The 16,686-nt window shown below is 49.9% G+C and overlaps 1 protein-coding gene across 1 annotated transcript in view; it reads left to right on the forward strand.

The window, feature by feature from the left end:
• The first annotated feature begins 9,900 nt into the window (after positions 1-9,900).
• Positions 9,901-16,686, forward strand: part of MNT (MAX network transcriptional repressor) — a 17,232-nt gene continuing 10,446 nt past the window's right edge. Inside the window, 3 exon segments of the mRNA XM_023762831.1 lie at positions 9,901-10,409; positions 16,115-16,326; positions 16,328-16,440. Coding sequence (XP_023618599.1) covers positions 10,337-10,409; positions 16,115-16,326; positions 16,328-16,440 — 398 coding nt within the window. The 5' untranslated portion in view covers positions 9,901-10,336.

Raw genomic sequence — 16,686 nt, forward strand, 5'->3', positions numbered from 1 at the left:
GGAAGGGCAAACGAAGAGTGGGCTTCTCAACTTGTTCATTTCTTGGTATTCTTTGAGTTTTTAATTTCTAGTCAGGAAATCTTCCAGTAACTCCAGTAAAAAGTCCCAAGGCCTCAAGTATAAAATTCCAGGTGTAGACTATCACTTTTTGAACAAAAGCAAAAGTGAAGCTTCCATGCACTGCAGAAGTGAACAGTATTGATTGGTCATCTTTATATAAATTGTATCATTTAGTAACCCTGCAAAATGGTATGGTGTCCTTGTGTGATAGCTTTGAAAGAGATGGAAGCTCAGAGAACTTAAAGTGACTTGTCCTAAGTTTATTCACAGAGCTAAGTCAAAGAAATGGGATTTGAACTCAGGTCCAAAGATTCAGGATAACAGATCTCAAGATTTGGAAATAATTTGACCCACCTCTAGGGAAGTAGACGTCAATTATTTGACAGGGAAGAGACAAAAAGCATCTCTTACCCATTCTCACCGTTTTGCCCTTTAAGGTTATATTATTTTCCAGCCTATGATCAATGAGCAAGATTTAATAAGTGAAATTACTTGTGATTAGTTCTTAATTTATGCTACCAAATTTCCATAGAATTTTGTATTTGGCAGTCGTGCAGATAATTAAGTAGTTAGTGAAACCACAAAATAAAATTCTAGCGCATGTACATGTTGGATCAGAATCAATATAAAATAACTAAATAACTGATAATTAGGTAATGACTCCTAGACAATACCTAATTGTATAATAAGTGAAGAAGGATTTTTAAAATATTTTTAGTAGACAGCACTAAATATTTCACATGCAGAACACAGAACTGATGTGCTTTTTTTGCTGGAGAGGGTAGTAATTGTCAGAAAAATAGCAAGTCGTCTTCCCCAGGTAGAGTGAGTGAACTCAAAATCTGAAGAAAAGAAAAGGCTGCCTGCCATCTGGTGGAGCCATTCAGGGAGTGTGGCCTGGGAGTCTAGAAACCAGAGCCAGGAAATTCTCAGCTGGGGGACTTGGCTGGCTCTAGCAGCCAGTCAGCCCCTAGGGAAATGTGCTGCTGCTACTGTCCAAAAGAGAAGGCCATCCAGAGAGCACTGCTGGGCCGGGGCCTGGGTGAGGCAGGCCTGCTCCCATAAATTGGCTGGGAAAGGGGGGTTTCTAGTCTGGTCCGACAGGATCCTCAATTCCAACTTGCTTGTCCAGGATTCCTGCCTTGAGAGCCAAAGTGGGCATTATGGACCGAACTCTGGCCTGTATTTCAGTGTTTCAGTGACCTAGATGAGCACTAATAAGGACTTTTTCATTTACAAAGGGAAGTACAGTACTTCCTCATCTTCTACCCCAGGGGCCAGGCAACAAGGGATAGCTCATGCTCTGACTAAAAGGAAGTAGCTTTTATTCAGTTCCTGTTGGTTATTGCCATGTAAAAATAGGTGCCCAGTGTTGTTGGATCTTTTCATTTCTTTTTTTTATTTTATTTGGAATGTATATATATATAGTTTAAAGTATTACATATAGTATTACATATGTCTCCTTTTCCCTCCATTGACTTCCCCCTGGCCACCCCCACCCCCAGCACATGTCCTCACCCCCTTAGTGTCTGTGTCCATTGGTTATGATTATATGCATGTATAAGTCCTTTGATTGATCTCTTACCTCCCCTGGATCTTTTCATTTCTTTGAGGGAAGTCAGAAATCCAGATTGTGAGAAATTTACCTAATTGTAAATCTTAATTCAGTATTTTAGGAAAAGCTAGTATGTGACCTTTTCTACCAGCAGGTGTTAGAACTATAAATATTTGCAGCCTTCACTGTCCTAACTCTCATTTACTTCAACTACTGAACTCTAGTTCCTGCCCACCCTCCTTTTTTTTAGAGTTTTCACTCTCTCTAAAATCAGTGGGGAAACTTCAGAGCTAAGCATCAGAAAGATAAGAGTTAGATAGGTTTGAGGGGGGAGATGAAATCTGCTTTTGGGGGTAAAATGGGACAGCTTTCAGAATAAAGACTAGTATGGGAAGTAGACCCACAGCAATAGGTCAGGTTAGTTGAGAACAAGAAGTATGAGCCCCTGGCCAGGTAGTTCAGTTGGTTGGAGCATTGTCCTGTACACCAAAAGGTTTTAGGTTCGATTTCCAGTCAGGAAACATACCTAGGTTATGGGTTTGATCCCCAGTTGGGGCACATATGGGAGGCAACCGGTCATTGTTTCTCTCTCACTCTCTCTCCTTTTTCTCTTTCTCTCAAATCAGTAAAAACAGTGGTTGAGCGTTGACCTATGAACCAGGAAGTCACGGTCCAGCCATCAGGGCACATGCCTGCGTTGCAGGCTCGATCTCCAGTGGGAGGGTGTGCAGGAGATAGCCAATCAATGATTCTCTCTCATTATTGATGTTTCTGTCTCTCTCCCTCTCCCTTCCTTTCTCTGAAATCAATAATTAGTTAACTGCCACACATCCAAAACGGAAACCATCCCCACACGCCACAATATTTTGAATTTAATTTAAAAAATCAATTTGCAATGAATATTATAAAAATAAATATATTACTCACAATTTGGGTGTTCTTGGATAGAAAATATGACCAAGGTCAAATTATGTTCTGTGTTCATTTTTCTATCCAGCTGAAAATTCTCATGAAAAATGATTTTAAAGTTAGGGCTGTCACTTAGGGAATTTTTTTTTTTTTTTTTTAGACGCGTGTGATATGTGGGAAAGGTCTGCCGCTTGAGTCTACAGACACTTATGGCCTACAATGGGTTAAAAAAACCCACACATTTAAAATCAATAAAAGCATATCCTCAGGTGAGGATTAAAAAAAAAAAAGTATGAGGCCTTTCCTGATAAAACACAGGAAAACTTTCCCTTTTGACATAATTTCATTTTATAAAAGTAATGCATTGTCACTATACAAAATTTATAAAATAATGAATAAAAATTTACAATTCCATTACTCAAATGGAATTATTTTACATTTTACCTATCTTAGTATTTTTATATATGTATATCTTTTTAAATAGTAAATGTGGGATCATATTGTATATTACTGTTTCATAATTTTAGCATTTTAGCAAACATATTATGATAACATTTGCTAATTATAAAATTAGTCTGTGTCAGAAAACTTGTGAAAATCAAAATTACCAGTAATCACACTGCCCAAAGACAATCATTGTTAATATTTTGGTTTATTGACAACCTTGTTTTCTTCACGTGCCGTATTCTGAGTGTTACTTCACTAAACCAGTTGTTTCTTGTTGGAAATTTAGGTTTCCTGCCTTTCACTATTATAAATAATGCTTTAGTGAATATCTTTATACAAATATTTATTTACTTATTGCTTTAATATAAGTTTATGTAAGAATCACTGAAGCAGCCCTGGCCAGTGTGGCTCAGTTGGTTGGGCATCGTTCCCTGCACTGGAGGGTTGCCTGTCCAATTCCGGGTCAGGGCTCATGCCCAGGTTTTGGGCTCAATCCCCAGTAGGGCATGAAGGAGACAGCCAATCAATGTCTCGCTCTCACATCGAAGTTTCTCTCTCCCTCTCCTCTAAAAATCCATTAAAAATGTTTTAAAAAATCACTGAAGCAGAGGATATGACTCTTTTAAAAGTTCTTTTTAAAATATATATGTATTTTTATTGATTTTAGAGAAGAAGGGAGAGGGGGAGAGAGAGAGAAACATCAGTGATGAGAGAGAATCATGGATTGGCTGCCTCTTGCACACCCTCTACTGGGGATTGAGCCCTCAACCCGGGGCATGTGCCCTGACTGGGAATGGAACTATGACCTTTTGGTTCATAGGTCAACGTTCAACCACTGAGCCATGCCGGCCAGGCTTTTAAAGGTTTTTTATATATTTTGCTAATTTGCTCACTAAAAAGGTTGTACTAGTTTACATTTTTATAAGTGCTTGTCTTTACCACACATTTGATAGCAGACTAATTTTTAGAAACCCTTTTAATATATAGGTGAGAATATTTTCATTGTTTTAATTTTATTGTGTTATTGGCAAGGTCAAACATTTTCATATATTTACACATATTTATGTTGTATATATTCATATATTGTTTTATAAATTTTAAATTATGTTCTGTGTTCATTTTTCTATCCAGGTGTTCTTTTTATTGAATTGCAAAGGCACATCTTACCAATATTTTCCTCCATTTTGTCATTAACCTTTTCCTTTTATTTATGGTGATTTTGTTTGTTTTTACAGTTAAAGAGCTTTTAGAGGGTTTATGTAATCAAATCTGTCAGTCTGTCCCTTTATATTTCCTTTGTTTGCCTTTATGTGTAGACACCTCCTTCACCCTAGGAGCAACAAAATGTCTGCCTATATTATATTATGGCTCTTTTTGGCATTATTTTTTACATTTAAGACTTGATGTTGGTTTATGGTTTGAGGTTTAAGGACCTATTTAACAAATGGTTGAGAGTTATCACAGAGTAACACATTAGAAAGATGACTGGTCAGCCCCAGCACTGCCATCTGAGGTGTCTAATTAGGTAATTTGCAATTTACCTAATTGTAAATCTTAATTCAGTATTAAGGGTATGGGGACTTGAGCACTGTGAGGCTGAGTGGATGTACTATCCCAGCCCCAGGCCTGGAGGGTGGGAGAGGCACAGGCTGACATGTGGCTCCTGGAGTGTCCTGGAGTATCCCTAGCACTGCCCAGTATACACTCTCCCAATGGGCCCAGGGGCCTTGGTAAGAATTCTGGTTGCAGGCATGGAGCTGAGCCCTGGATCTAGGCAGTCTATTCAGTGACAGGCCAGTGCTCTGGACCTTGTATAGTCTTCTTAAAGGGCATCAGTTAGAGTGCAGGTAGCTGATCTCTTGGGTTTTAAAGACTTGATCCTGCAGCCTTGCTTTTAGGTATGAGCTTGGATTGCTGGGACAGTAGAACTTAGTCCTTTCTGGGGGGCACTGATTGCATTCCAGCCCTGTACCCTGCGAGGGGCCTTCTCTATCATCAACATCCCCCCACCCTAACTGATCCAGCTGGCTCTTAACTCATTTTGAAGACTTTACCTTTCTCTACTAACTTTGTCCAGTCTCACTCCCATAACCTGAATTAGTTTACTCTAAAGCCACAACTTCCTTCCCCGAACCCCGCCAGAGGACTAACTGAAGCCCTCATCCTTTCCCTTGTGCCTTTTTCCACTTTATCAGCTTCCTCCTTCCTAAGTCATCCACATCCTAAGTGTCTCTGGCTGCGTAGTGGCTAGCCTCTTTGGTTTCTCAGAAAAGCTCATAGTGCCTGGCTCCTCCCTTTTTGCTTTTGAACTGCATGTCTTTCCTTATTACTCAGTGTCCACACCCAGGGCGGTTGCCTGGATAAAAATCTGCCCCTTCCCCAGTCACCTTTTTAGGCCAGCTCCCCCTGAAGTATCCCTGCCTACCCAGGCCCAGTTAGAAACTCCTAATTCCTCAGAGTGGCCTGAGGCAGTGCAGTGTCCTCTGAGATCCTCTGCTTTGCCTTCTCAGTCATTTGCTAAGCTTGTTTATTGAGCACCACTGAGCAGAGTTAATGAGGATTCCTGTCCTTAGCCTGGAAGGAAGAGGTTATTTCCCTACCGTCATCCATTTCTGTGAGGTCTTCAGGACTCTGGACTCACTACCCCAGCTGGCCTGTTTCACACAGTCAAAGGAGAACCAGGCCACCTCTCATCCCAGCTGACACTAAGCAGCTTTGAGACCTTGGATACCTTCTCTTGGGAGTTTGGACTCAGTGATCTCAACTCTTCTAGCTGTGACACGTGTGAGGCAATGAAGAGGGGAAAGTACATGAATGGCAAGGTGGAACTTGATTGTACCTGTTTCGTAGGTTCAGGAAAGGCCCTTGGACAACTCACCAGGAGTGGAGGATGGTAGGTAAAGACTTAGATGGAAACTTCGGGCTCTAGAGAGCCCACTTCCCTGATGATTGAATGAGTACTCATAGGATTCACCTCTATTAAAGTAATTCAAAACCCTGGTCATCATTCAGGGTAGGCTTATCAGGAATCAGGTTCAGCTGGCTAACCCTACTTGCAATCCACTTAGTTTTTCTTATTCCTTCTTACAAAAAATATGATTATTGGGGACCCTAACCTTCTAAAATGAGTATCTCAGTACTTTATGGGCCTTTATGTAATCACATGATCTTGTGCTACATCCAGCACTGTGGTAGAGAGCAAAGCTAGCCTTTTGCAGGTATTATATGGAATTCTGCTCTGTGACCTTTACCCCACTCTGGCTTACCAAAGGGTCACCTGGCCTTGGCTACAAGGATACCCAGCCCAGTGCTGGCACATGTTAGGCACACAATAAATATTGGTTAAATGAATAGTGTCTGGTGTGTCTCTGGCTGGACTGGTCGTCTGCTCCTTCCTCTTCATCTCATAGCTGACTTTCTGTTTCTGGTCTTGTCTTAATTATGATAGGTGAAAAGCTCCCTAAAGCCACTTGTAAAATTTCAGAGGTCAGGTATGGAATGTTAGGACATCTGGGATCTAGTGTGAAGCCTATACATATGGCTTTGTTGGGGTAAATGGGGGGGCATGGAAGACAGTGTCATTAGGAAATGTCTAGTTCAGCATATTAAAAAATTGAGGGATTTGATGTGGGCGTTAGGGTACACACGGCTGGAGAAGGAAGGCTGAAAATAGAAATCTCGTGAAAAAGCACTCATTGATGGATGATGGCCCAGGTTTCTTCTGCCTCAAAGGTATTAAACACCTAGAAGGCACAAAGAAACTTTAGAACAGTTTTTTTTTTGAGATACCTGGGCTTTGGATCATTCTCAAAATGTGCTAACTTTTCTGCTAAAACATCAAAAATGTTTCTTTTCCCATTCCGTTGAATGAATACAATTGGCAGCTTCTACCTAAGTTCCACCCCCTTGGAATAGGAAGCTGAGGCCAAAACATTAAACAGCCCTTCTGTTCATTCCCCTCCACTTTTATTCCTCATCCATCACCTTGACAGAGATATCTGTCCATTCACCAACTAGGGGAATCTTAGTTGATGAGAAAAAGCTGTTTGACCATTTTCAGGCTTCTGTAGGCAACTGTAGGCCCAGAAAGAGCCTCCTTTCTAAACCCTTGCTTTTGCCTAACATCCCCTGGCTGCTGTCCCCACATGACCCAAATAAACAGATGATCATGTGAAGCCAGTAAGGCTGTTTGTTTTAAATAGCAAGCATCTCCACTAAGCTCTGGAGCAGATGGGGTATTGGGGGCAAGGGAGAGGCTGGCATTTGAATCTGTTCACTTTTATCTCCTGTTTCCCCACTAAAGGAATAAGTGCCTTTAGAATATTACTTTGCAAAGTGGTGCCTTCTAAATATGATAGAGCTGGCCCTGACAAGAAGAGTCAGGAAAATTGGACTTTAGCCTCTAGAAGAGACTTCAAGAGCTGTATGTGTGCCATAACTACTTGAGGACAGAAAGCTATGGCAGGATGTAGCTCTGAGCATCCTGGGTCACTGGGCAGAATGGTCCAGTACTTACCCCAAACAAAATGAGAACTTGGTCAGCAACGTTACTTCAGGCCACTATTATATATACTGTTTACCCTCTCTCCTCCCCCACCACACACACCTATATATTGCCTTTAAATTTGCCATTTTCTTCAGTTTTGCAGTTGGCCAGGCCCAATAACACTGGTAGCAGCTTGCAGACGCCTCAAAGGGAGCAATGTCAAAACCAGCACTGATGCAGCCCTTCTACGAAAAGGGTATTTATCCATCCCATGGAAAAGAACTGGGATGTTTAATACCTGTTACTTTCCAGCTTCATCATAAATAGAGCCAGTGGCAGGCATCCAGGCATTTTTGTGTGTAATGGCCTCTCCATGCTCCGGTGTAGATGCTGGGACATTAACTGTGGAAAGGTCAGAGCCCTTTCCTCTTGTTGACTAGATTCTTGATTTCCAGGATCTGTGTAGATTTTTTCTTTTATTGGTTGATTTGAGAGAGACATTGATTTGTTGTTCCTCTTAGTTATGTATTCATTGATTGATTCTTGTATGTGTCCTGACTGGGGATCGAACCCACAACCTTGGCGTATTGGAGGAAGCTCTAACCAACTGAGTCAGGGCATGTGCAGATTTTCCCTAGGATGCACTGTGCCCTCAAAGGTAAGGAGCAAAGCCAGCAAGCATGCATATGTACCAGCTTTCAATGGGTCTAGCCCTCCACTAGTCCCCAAATTAAGAATTTATCCCTCAGTGGGAATGGAAGGGAATGGATTGGCAGGGTGGTTGGCCAAAGAGACTTCCTCATAAAGGTTTGCTTTTTGGTTTTGTATGATGGTGATGCCCAGGCCGTGGGATCTTAAAACCAACTGGCATTGTCCTGCTGCGCTGGTTGGCAAAGAAAGAAATCTGTGGCCAGGACTGAGAGGGCCCCAGGCCTGCTGGCATTGGGACAACAGAGCTGAATGTGCACCAGGGTGCCGCAAATATGCCTTCAGCAGGCCTGTGCTTGTGACTACAAACTACCTGGGTTTCTGCAACTTCCTCCAAAGCGGAACACAGGGTTTCAGGTAAAGATTTTTGTGGTTCTAATCACATATTAAATGGTCAAACTCCTTCCCATGGGAGCAATTTTATATTCTTTCAGGACTTTTCTTCTAATTGGGGACCCTGTCCTAGAATTGCCTTCAAAAGAGTCATCTTGGGGTCAGGAATAAATGCTCCTCCCTACGGAACAACTGGAATACTGAGTCCTTTCTAGTTTCTGGGCCTGTTTCCTTACCTGCAAGATGAGGATTTGGGCAAGCTGACCTCAAAGTTCTAACTTCCTGAATGCACCCCCAAACACTAGCGCAGGAAGCGGCGGTAAGAAGGGTGCCCGCCAAGGTGGGGAGGTAAGGGGGTGGGGGGAAGGCCAGCCCTCTGGGCGACCCTGGTTGAGGCCGGGCCAAGAGGCCCCGCCCCCGCGCCCCGCCCGCGGTCTCTGGCCCAGCCACCAGGAGGGCCGGGCTTCCGCCCTCCACGTTGTTGTTCCCGATTTGGGCCACGCCCCCTTGGTCCGGGCTGGGGATGCCTCGCCATAACCGCCCCGCCCGGGTCCCAGAGTAATGGGTGGCTTTGGGGGTGGCACAGTTTGAGCCTCCACCCACATCAGAGACCAGTGGACAGAGTTGAGGGGAAGGAAAGGGAGACACTGTTTTAAAGGAAGGCTAGTGAAAAGTCAAGGCTAAGCCTCAGGGCACAACTGCGGAATTTCACTCCGACGTCCCATCTCCCATTCACACAGTGGCCCCATCCGCACCCGCGAAAGTGACCCTGCTAAACACTGGCCCTTTAAACGGAAGGCCGGCGGTGCGGGGTGTCCATGTGGAGCTGCTCCATGCCGTGTTGTCCTGCCCGCCCATTGGCCCGTGGCCCGATGACGTCGCCTAATAGAATGCTAACGCACTGCGGGGGGAGGAATGGAGACAAAACGCGGAATCGGATCGCCACTCCGCTCCTTCCAAGTTCTCTGGCAGCCTCCGGCTGTCAGCTCCGCCCAGGGGCGGATCCCGGGGCAATTGCGACAGTCGGGTGGTTGCAGGAATTAGGTCACGTGTGGGTAGGGAGCGGAGACCCAAAGATCAGGCCGGTGTCTACCATCCTAATGTTTCCCTGACCTAAAATGTCCTTATTTGAGCTTCTTAAGTGATGAATTTTCCACCTTCCCTCCAGCAGGACAAATTTCGTTGTGAATGATCCAAACACACCCTTGTTCAACTTGTGGCATACAATCGGGGCGGGGCGAGGCTGGAAAGCGGAAATGAAGGGCGCGAACCCGGCCCGAGCTTCCACCCCCACCCAGGCCACGTGTGCTAGCGCCGTAAGTGGGTGGAGACAGCTGGCTCCCGACCCCGCCCCTCCCTCCGTGAGACGCCGCGGCCCTGCGGGTGGGGGCTCCGGTCCGGGCTTTGGCTGCGGCCCCGGTGTAGTAGCGGGGGCGGCGGCCGGGGGTAGCGCGGCTCCTTCCCTTGTTGTGTGTGTCGGTGCCTCCTCGCCATCTTGTTGCAAAGCCTTTTCTTGTCGGCGGGACTCCCGGGGGCCGCGGGGCGGGAGGCAATAGAAGGAAGGAAGAGAGGGAGGGGAAGGAAGAAGGCAGTGCCGCCTCTTTTTTTCTTTGCATCAAATTATTTTAAATTTGCAAATTATATTTTGCAAATATTTTGGGAGACATTGATTTTCCTGCCCGTGCTCCCCCGTTCTTGCCTGCGGAGTGCGCTGCGCCGCCCAGCCCTGTCGCCCCCCGGAGGTGATCCCTCCCTCCTGCCTGCCCGCCAGCCTGTCCTGTGCCTGGCTCGCGGGCCGCAGTCTCGGCCCCGGCGCGCCCCCGGCAGCTCTCAGCGCGATGAGCATAGAGACGCTACTGGAGGCGGCCCGCTTCCTGGAATGGCAAGCGCAGCAACAACAGAGAGCACGTGGTGAGCGGCGGGGCTGGGCCCCTGGGGCACCCGGGAAGGGGAGGCGAGCGACCCGGGTCCCCGAACCCACGCCGAAACCACGGACAAGACCCTCTACCGGGCGGCCCGCGAAGCCAGCAGTGCAAGGCTCGGCGCAAGAGCCGCCGCCCGGGGAGGGAGGAGTGTTGTGGGCAGGGAAATTAATTAATGACTTCATTAGCATGCAGCGAGGGACCCGGCTCCTGTGAGCGCCACCCCAGCTGCCTGCCACCCCTTGTGCACCTTTTGTAGGGCTCCTTTCGCGTGGGTCAGTGGCACCCTCGGTAGCTTTGAGTCTGTGAGAGCCGGGGGTGGGGTGAGCAGTGGTGTTGCGTGGGGGTGGCAGACCTGTGTGTGCGTGCGTGTGTGCACGGGGGATGTGTGATGGGAGCCTGGAGGAGCGCAGATGAACGGACGTGTACATGGGCACACGAGTGGGCGTGTGTGTAACGGAGTGTGGGGTAGAAATTACTCTACGCGGAGCAACTCCCCAGCTCCCCTGGCCCTATGGGGCGGGTGTGGGGGGCACTCCTGGCAGATCTACGCGCCACTGGGGCGGAGGCGGCCTTTGCAGAATGAAATGACATCGCGTGTCTTATGATCCTGGCCAGCCCCGCCTGACCCCGCCTCCCGGAGCCTGGGCTGGGTCTAGCGTCAGGGGTTTGGGTGAGAGCCGGCTGATTGGGTGTTTGAAAAACGGCCCGCAGGTCGCTGGGGGCAGCCCCCGGGCCCCCCTTTCTGCGCCCCACTTTAGCCGGTGTGGAATGTGGCGTGTCTGCGCGTTCCATACCCGCTTTCGGCTGGAATGCTGCGTGTGTCTGCGTACCAAGCCCGTTGGTTACACCGGCTGGTGACGTGGACGGACCCCGCCCCCGACCACGTGCACCGGGGACACTCCCGCTAGGGACGGCGCGGCCGGGCCCCTCCTCGCTGCCTCGCGCTCGACCGGAGGCGGGGTCTGGGCGGGGCTGGCCAGAGGCCTGGCGCCCGGTTGGGCCCTGGCTCTGGGCGCTGATCTCTCTCCGGGAGAGCCTTTTCCCTGCGAAGGAGGAGCCGGGCTTACCTGTCGGTTCTCGCCCCAATCTCCTGTTTTTGAGACGAGGGAAACCCTTAGACTTGCAGAGCAACAGGATATTTAGAGCTCACACATTCCCACTGACCCCGAAACGTTCTCACCGGGATCTCCTGGCCACATCCCCGGTCACACTGTGGAATGAGCGGGGAGAAGAAGGGGCAAACTTTGGCGCTTCCTGGCCGGGGGAGAGAGACGAAGATTTCAGATGCCCCCTATCCCCACTCGCCCTTGCTGACGGCCCCTAGCTTCAGGGCGCTGCAGAAAAGGGGGAGCTGGGGAAAGACCTCCGTTTTCCGTGCTGCTCCTAGGGCCTCATCCCTCAGCAGTCGGGGTGTGTGTGCAGCAGCGGGGGACTCCTGCCCTCCTTAACCCTCCCCCTCCCAACCCTTCAGGCGGGTTGGTGGTGGTGGAGATTTTCGCTGCGCCCTCCTTTCCTTTCTCTCTGCCTATTGTTGCTTCAATGATGAGTCATGCAGGAGGTAGTAGTGTGTGTTGTGTGTGCGCGTGTGTGTGCGTGCGCGCGCGCCTGCTGCCGCGCCGCCAATGCTGCGGCCAGCGGGGGGGTAGGGGGGGGTCGCAGCCGCCCAGGGACCGGGAGCGGCGGGTCGGATGGCCTAGTTGGCTCCACCGGTCTCTCAAGGTCAAAAGTCACTCGAGATATGTGAGACTGAGATGCTTGGGTTTTTCAGAACGGATGGGCTAAGACATCAACCCAAACGCCCCTCCCCCTTTTCTTTGGGGTCCAGAGTAGGGTCAGGCGGTGGATAGTGTTGGTGGTGACCAAGAACTGCGTGCCTAGAAGCAGGGGGAGGAGCTTGCACAAGATTTGGAGAGACGGAGTCACCTGCTGCCACCATCAATACAATGCAATTCAAGAATACTATTGTGTCCCCATTGTGTACCAGGCACTGTGCTACAGGTGAACAGGATTGACCCTGACCTTGACTCAAGGAAACACTCACTTCATCTTTACTTTACCTGCAGGCTAGTTGGTCATATGGGAAAAGGGAGAAGACCCCCACTATGTCTGTCCACCCTTTCCAAAATAAGTAAATCCACAGCTGACCAGTAAGGACAGGGAGGATGTGTGCAACTCTGTGAAGGAACCTGGGAATGGTTCTCTCCTAAGAAGTTGCAGAGCCCTGCCCTCTCCCCCACATGGTGAGAGCTGGAGGTGAGTTGAAGCCTAGTTCAGCTGCCCAGTCACAGCTTGTCGGTGGGGCAGGTTCTTAGTGGATGGGTGGATGCTGGAAAGCCAAATCTACCCCAAAAACTCATGTACAGATGGCCAGATCAGGCCACGGCAATTGACTCTCCAGTGTTCATTTTCTCCTTGATGGCCTGTCCTCAGACTGGGAATGGGAAGAATGGGACAGGAGGGGGTGGTGCATGAACCTTCTGATCAAAACTGCTGTCCCAGGCTATGTACCTGATGAGCAGCTCTGAACAGGGAGCCTCTTATGCATGCCTCCATTTAACCTCAGGGGTCAGTTTCCTGACCTAGAGCAGCCAGATTGCTTACATGATGAACCTGAGGATGTGTGTGCCTGTGTGTGCCAGAGAGAGGAGAGGGAAGGGCAAGGTCATCTTGGTGGTTAGCAAGAGGGCTTGGTCACTTCCCAGCATTCATGGAGATGGCTCCATTGGGGGACCCTTTTCTACCTTGATTGGAGGAAGCTGACCAAGTGTCCAAGGCTTCTGACCTAGTTGCACCCTGGGCCTGCCTTCTGTGCCAGGCTCACTGTTAGCATGCAGGAGGGGAGAATGACCCTGCATATTTGGGGTCACCAGGTGTGGATGTCTCAAGCTCCAGCCCTGTGCCAGCTGAGCACCTGGGTCACAGTCACTGGGGATGGCTGACGGAGCATAATGCCCGTACACTCCATGGCCCCTGGGGATCACCCCAGAGAGGTCATGCTAAATTCCCTGGGGTGGGGTGGGGTACAGCCTCTGGGCAGAGCCCAGGGCAGTTATCGGAGTATGTGGGAGTGAGAAGTGAGTGCACTCATGGGTGCAGCAGAGCATTATTTTAAAGAGCCTAAACCTATATGCTCCTGAGGGAGGCCCCAAGGGACTGCCAGCTTGCTTCCCCTATACTGTCTTCCCCTCCACAGTGCACTGGGAGAGGGTAGCTGCTGGGTTGGGATTGAGTCAGAGGTGGTGGGGAGGAGGCAGGACACTTTGGTGGGCTGGGTCTGGCCTGGGCTGTCCCGTGTTCTTTACCACCAGTTACCCTTTTCATGCTGATCCAGGTGTGATAGAGTTTGGCCTTTCACTTGGGTCCTTTCTGGCACCTGTGAGGCGTACCTGCCTGGCTTTTGAAGAGAAGGGTAGGTGAAGAGGTTGCCATCTCCTGGGTGAACTTTGGAGTTGCTTTAAAAAATGGGGAATAAGAGGTTTGCCTTCAATCTGAGGTCCCAGGTCACCTATCCTTGGGATTGGGGCCCTGTCTCTCCCCCTAAATATGGGAGAATGGAATATTAACCCAAGGCCAATGAAAATTTGGGTCCTGGTTCAAAGGAATGGAGGTGGGGACTGTGTTGGGCTCTTGTCTTGAGTGTGGGGAGGGGAGAGGTGAAGGTGGGTGCAGAGAAGGGGACTAGGGGTGTCCCGGGCTGGGTCTGAGAAGGGCTCCATAACTGGAACTCAGCAGGTTTCTTTCCCAGTGTGTTCCTGTGGGAAGCTGGAGCAGAGAGCTGGTTTTCTTTGGGGCTGTAACGTAAGTCAGTGCTGGTTGGAAAGGCCTGGGAGAGCAGGGCCTCCCCCAGTTGGAGTGGGCCTGCTCTGGCCCGGCAGCTCCCCTTCCTGAAGGGCAGGGGAGACAGACGCGGAAGAGGCCGGTGCTGACCTGTCCAGCTCCTGAGCTCTGGCTGCTGGGAAACCACTGAGTGCTTCCCCTCTCAGAGCACATCCCCCTCTACTTCCTCCTTTGCCTCTTTGTGGGGGGGAGGGGCTCAGAGCAGGCTCTGGCTCACTCAGGTTGTTGATTGGCTAAAGGGCCCTGAGCTCTAAGGTTTTCTGGGGCCCCGGAGCCTGACAGACAAGTGGGGGTTGATGCCCTCCTGCTGAGGGAGGTGGTTTGCCAACCTCATCCCTCAGCCCCACCCCTTGTGGGGTGGCCTGTTTGGGGCGTGTCCGTGCTGTCAGCTGGGTTAGTCCGCATTGTGGTGAATCGGGGCAGGAGGGAGGGCAGGTTGACCAGCCTGCTCCCTGGCCTGGGGGCTGCAGTCGCTCCCCAGGGCCCTGGCTCAGCTCTGTAGCCAGGGGCCCCCAAATGGGGGAGGGTGGCGGTAGAGTGGGGCCTTTGGAGCAGGAGGGGCCGCTCCCCTTAACCCTGTTCCCAGCCAGCTGCTAAACAGGCCTCCCTTTCCTGCAAGGCTTTCTTTCAGCAGAGGTGCTGGACGATGGTGCAATGTTGCCTGAACTCGTTGCCTTGTTCAACCTCTATTAAAAAGGCCACGGCTTTCCTCTCTGCTGCCTTGTACCTTTCTAGTTTATGCTGCTGGGGGAGGTGGGTGGCATTTGAGGGAAATGAGTTTCAGCAAGACAAAGGACAGAGAAGGACCAGTTATGTTTTGTAGGGTCCCTGAGGGGACCAGAGGCATTGGGACATAGCCTAGGAGTCCCGAGTCCTGAGCCTGTTTTCCTCATGTGTGAGCTGAAGGTGATGTCCCTGCCCTACCTGTGGTGGGGGGCTCTTGTGAGGACCCAGGTGTATGTGTGTAGACACTGAGTGAGCATATGTTGGCACAGTAAGTGCCAGGCATCCACCCTGTGTCGAAGAGATCTGGCTGGGTCGACCCATTTTACCTGTGACTTGCTGTGGACCCTCAGCAAATCACTTTGCCTCTCTGAGCTAATTTATCTCATTCTGTGAAATGAAGGTACTCCTTGCCTTTTTTATATATATACATTATTGCTTTCAGAGAGGGAGAGGGAGAGAGAGAGAGAAACATCTATGATGAGAGTCACTGATAGGCTGCCTCCTGCACGACCCCCCTACTGAGATCAAGCCCACAACCCGGGCATGTGCCCTCACTGGAATCGAACCCGGGACCCTTCAGTCTGCAGGCCGACGCTCTATCCACTGAGCCAAACCAGCCAGGGCAGTACTGCTTGCCTTCTATTGGTAAATACTGTTGAAGGTCTTGCCCAGAAGCTATGATCTGTCATGGACTGGCCTCTGCCCATCTCATCTATCACCCTTTGCTCCTGACCCTTGCTCATCAACTGCCTAACCCTTCAACCTTCAAGTGGCTGAGCCTCCAGCATCCTCTCTGACAGCTCCCACTCCGCCAAGGCCTGTCTTCTCTCCTAGCCGGGATTATTATCCCGTTACTTGTCCCTTCCGCCACCCTCCAGGCCTTGAACTCCCCAAAGGCAGGGACTGGGTCAGTTTCATTTGCTCATTGCTGTGCCACCAGCACTGAGCCCAGAGCCTAGCTGGGTATGGACGGATATTTGTGGCATCTCAAGCTGAGCAGAGGTATCACTGAGCCCTGACTGGCACAAGGTCAGAGGATGGGGTGTGCTCTGCTGGTGAAGGACAGGTGAAGCTGGAGCCCAGGACTGTTGGTCCCGCTGAGACAATCCTTGTGTTCCCTCTGCGTAGAGGAGCAGGAGCGTCTTCGCTTGGAACGGGAACAGGAGCAGAAGAAGGCCAGCAGCCTGGCCAGGCTGGCCCATGCCCTGCCTGTGGAGGAACCCCGCATCGAGGCACCACCCCTGCCTCTGTCGCCACCAGCACCCCCACCAGCACCCCCACCGGCACTTGCCACCCCCACCCCACTGACTGTCATTCCTATTCCAGTAGTGACCAACTCCCCCTCAGCCCCTGCCCCCGCCCCCACCACTGCCCCCTGCAGCCCAGTGATTGATTCTGTCTCCTCCTTGATGTACCCTGGACTACACGCATGGACGGCTCCGTAACGATTCAGCCCTCCTGTACATGTCGCTGCACACTTAAACCCCTTTTTTTCAATAGCCTTAGCACCTACAAGCTGCTTCGGGCCTGGCTGGGGAGTACCTTTCCCACACCGTCCTGCCTAACACACCACCTACGGGCTCGGTGTGTCGGGTCTACCTACGTAGTCGCTCAGAGAGTTCTCTTTCATCTCCCATCGCGCGCGCTGGTGACTCCCATCTCTGCATGGAGACTGTCTTGCTGGAGAAAGTTCTGCGTGT

The sequence above is a fragment of the Myotis lucifugus genome, unplaced genomic scaffold, assembly GCF_000147115.1.
Source record: "Myotis lucifugus unplaced genomic scaffold, Myoluc2.0 scaffold_262, whole genome shotgun sequence".
In the NCBI taxonomy this organism is placed as follows: domain Eukaryota; kingdom Metazoa; phylum Chordata; class Mammalia; order Chiroptera; family Vespertilionidae; genus Myotis; species Myotis lucifugus.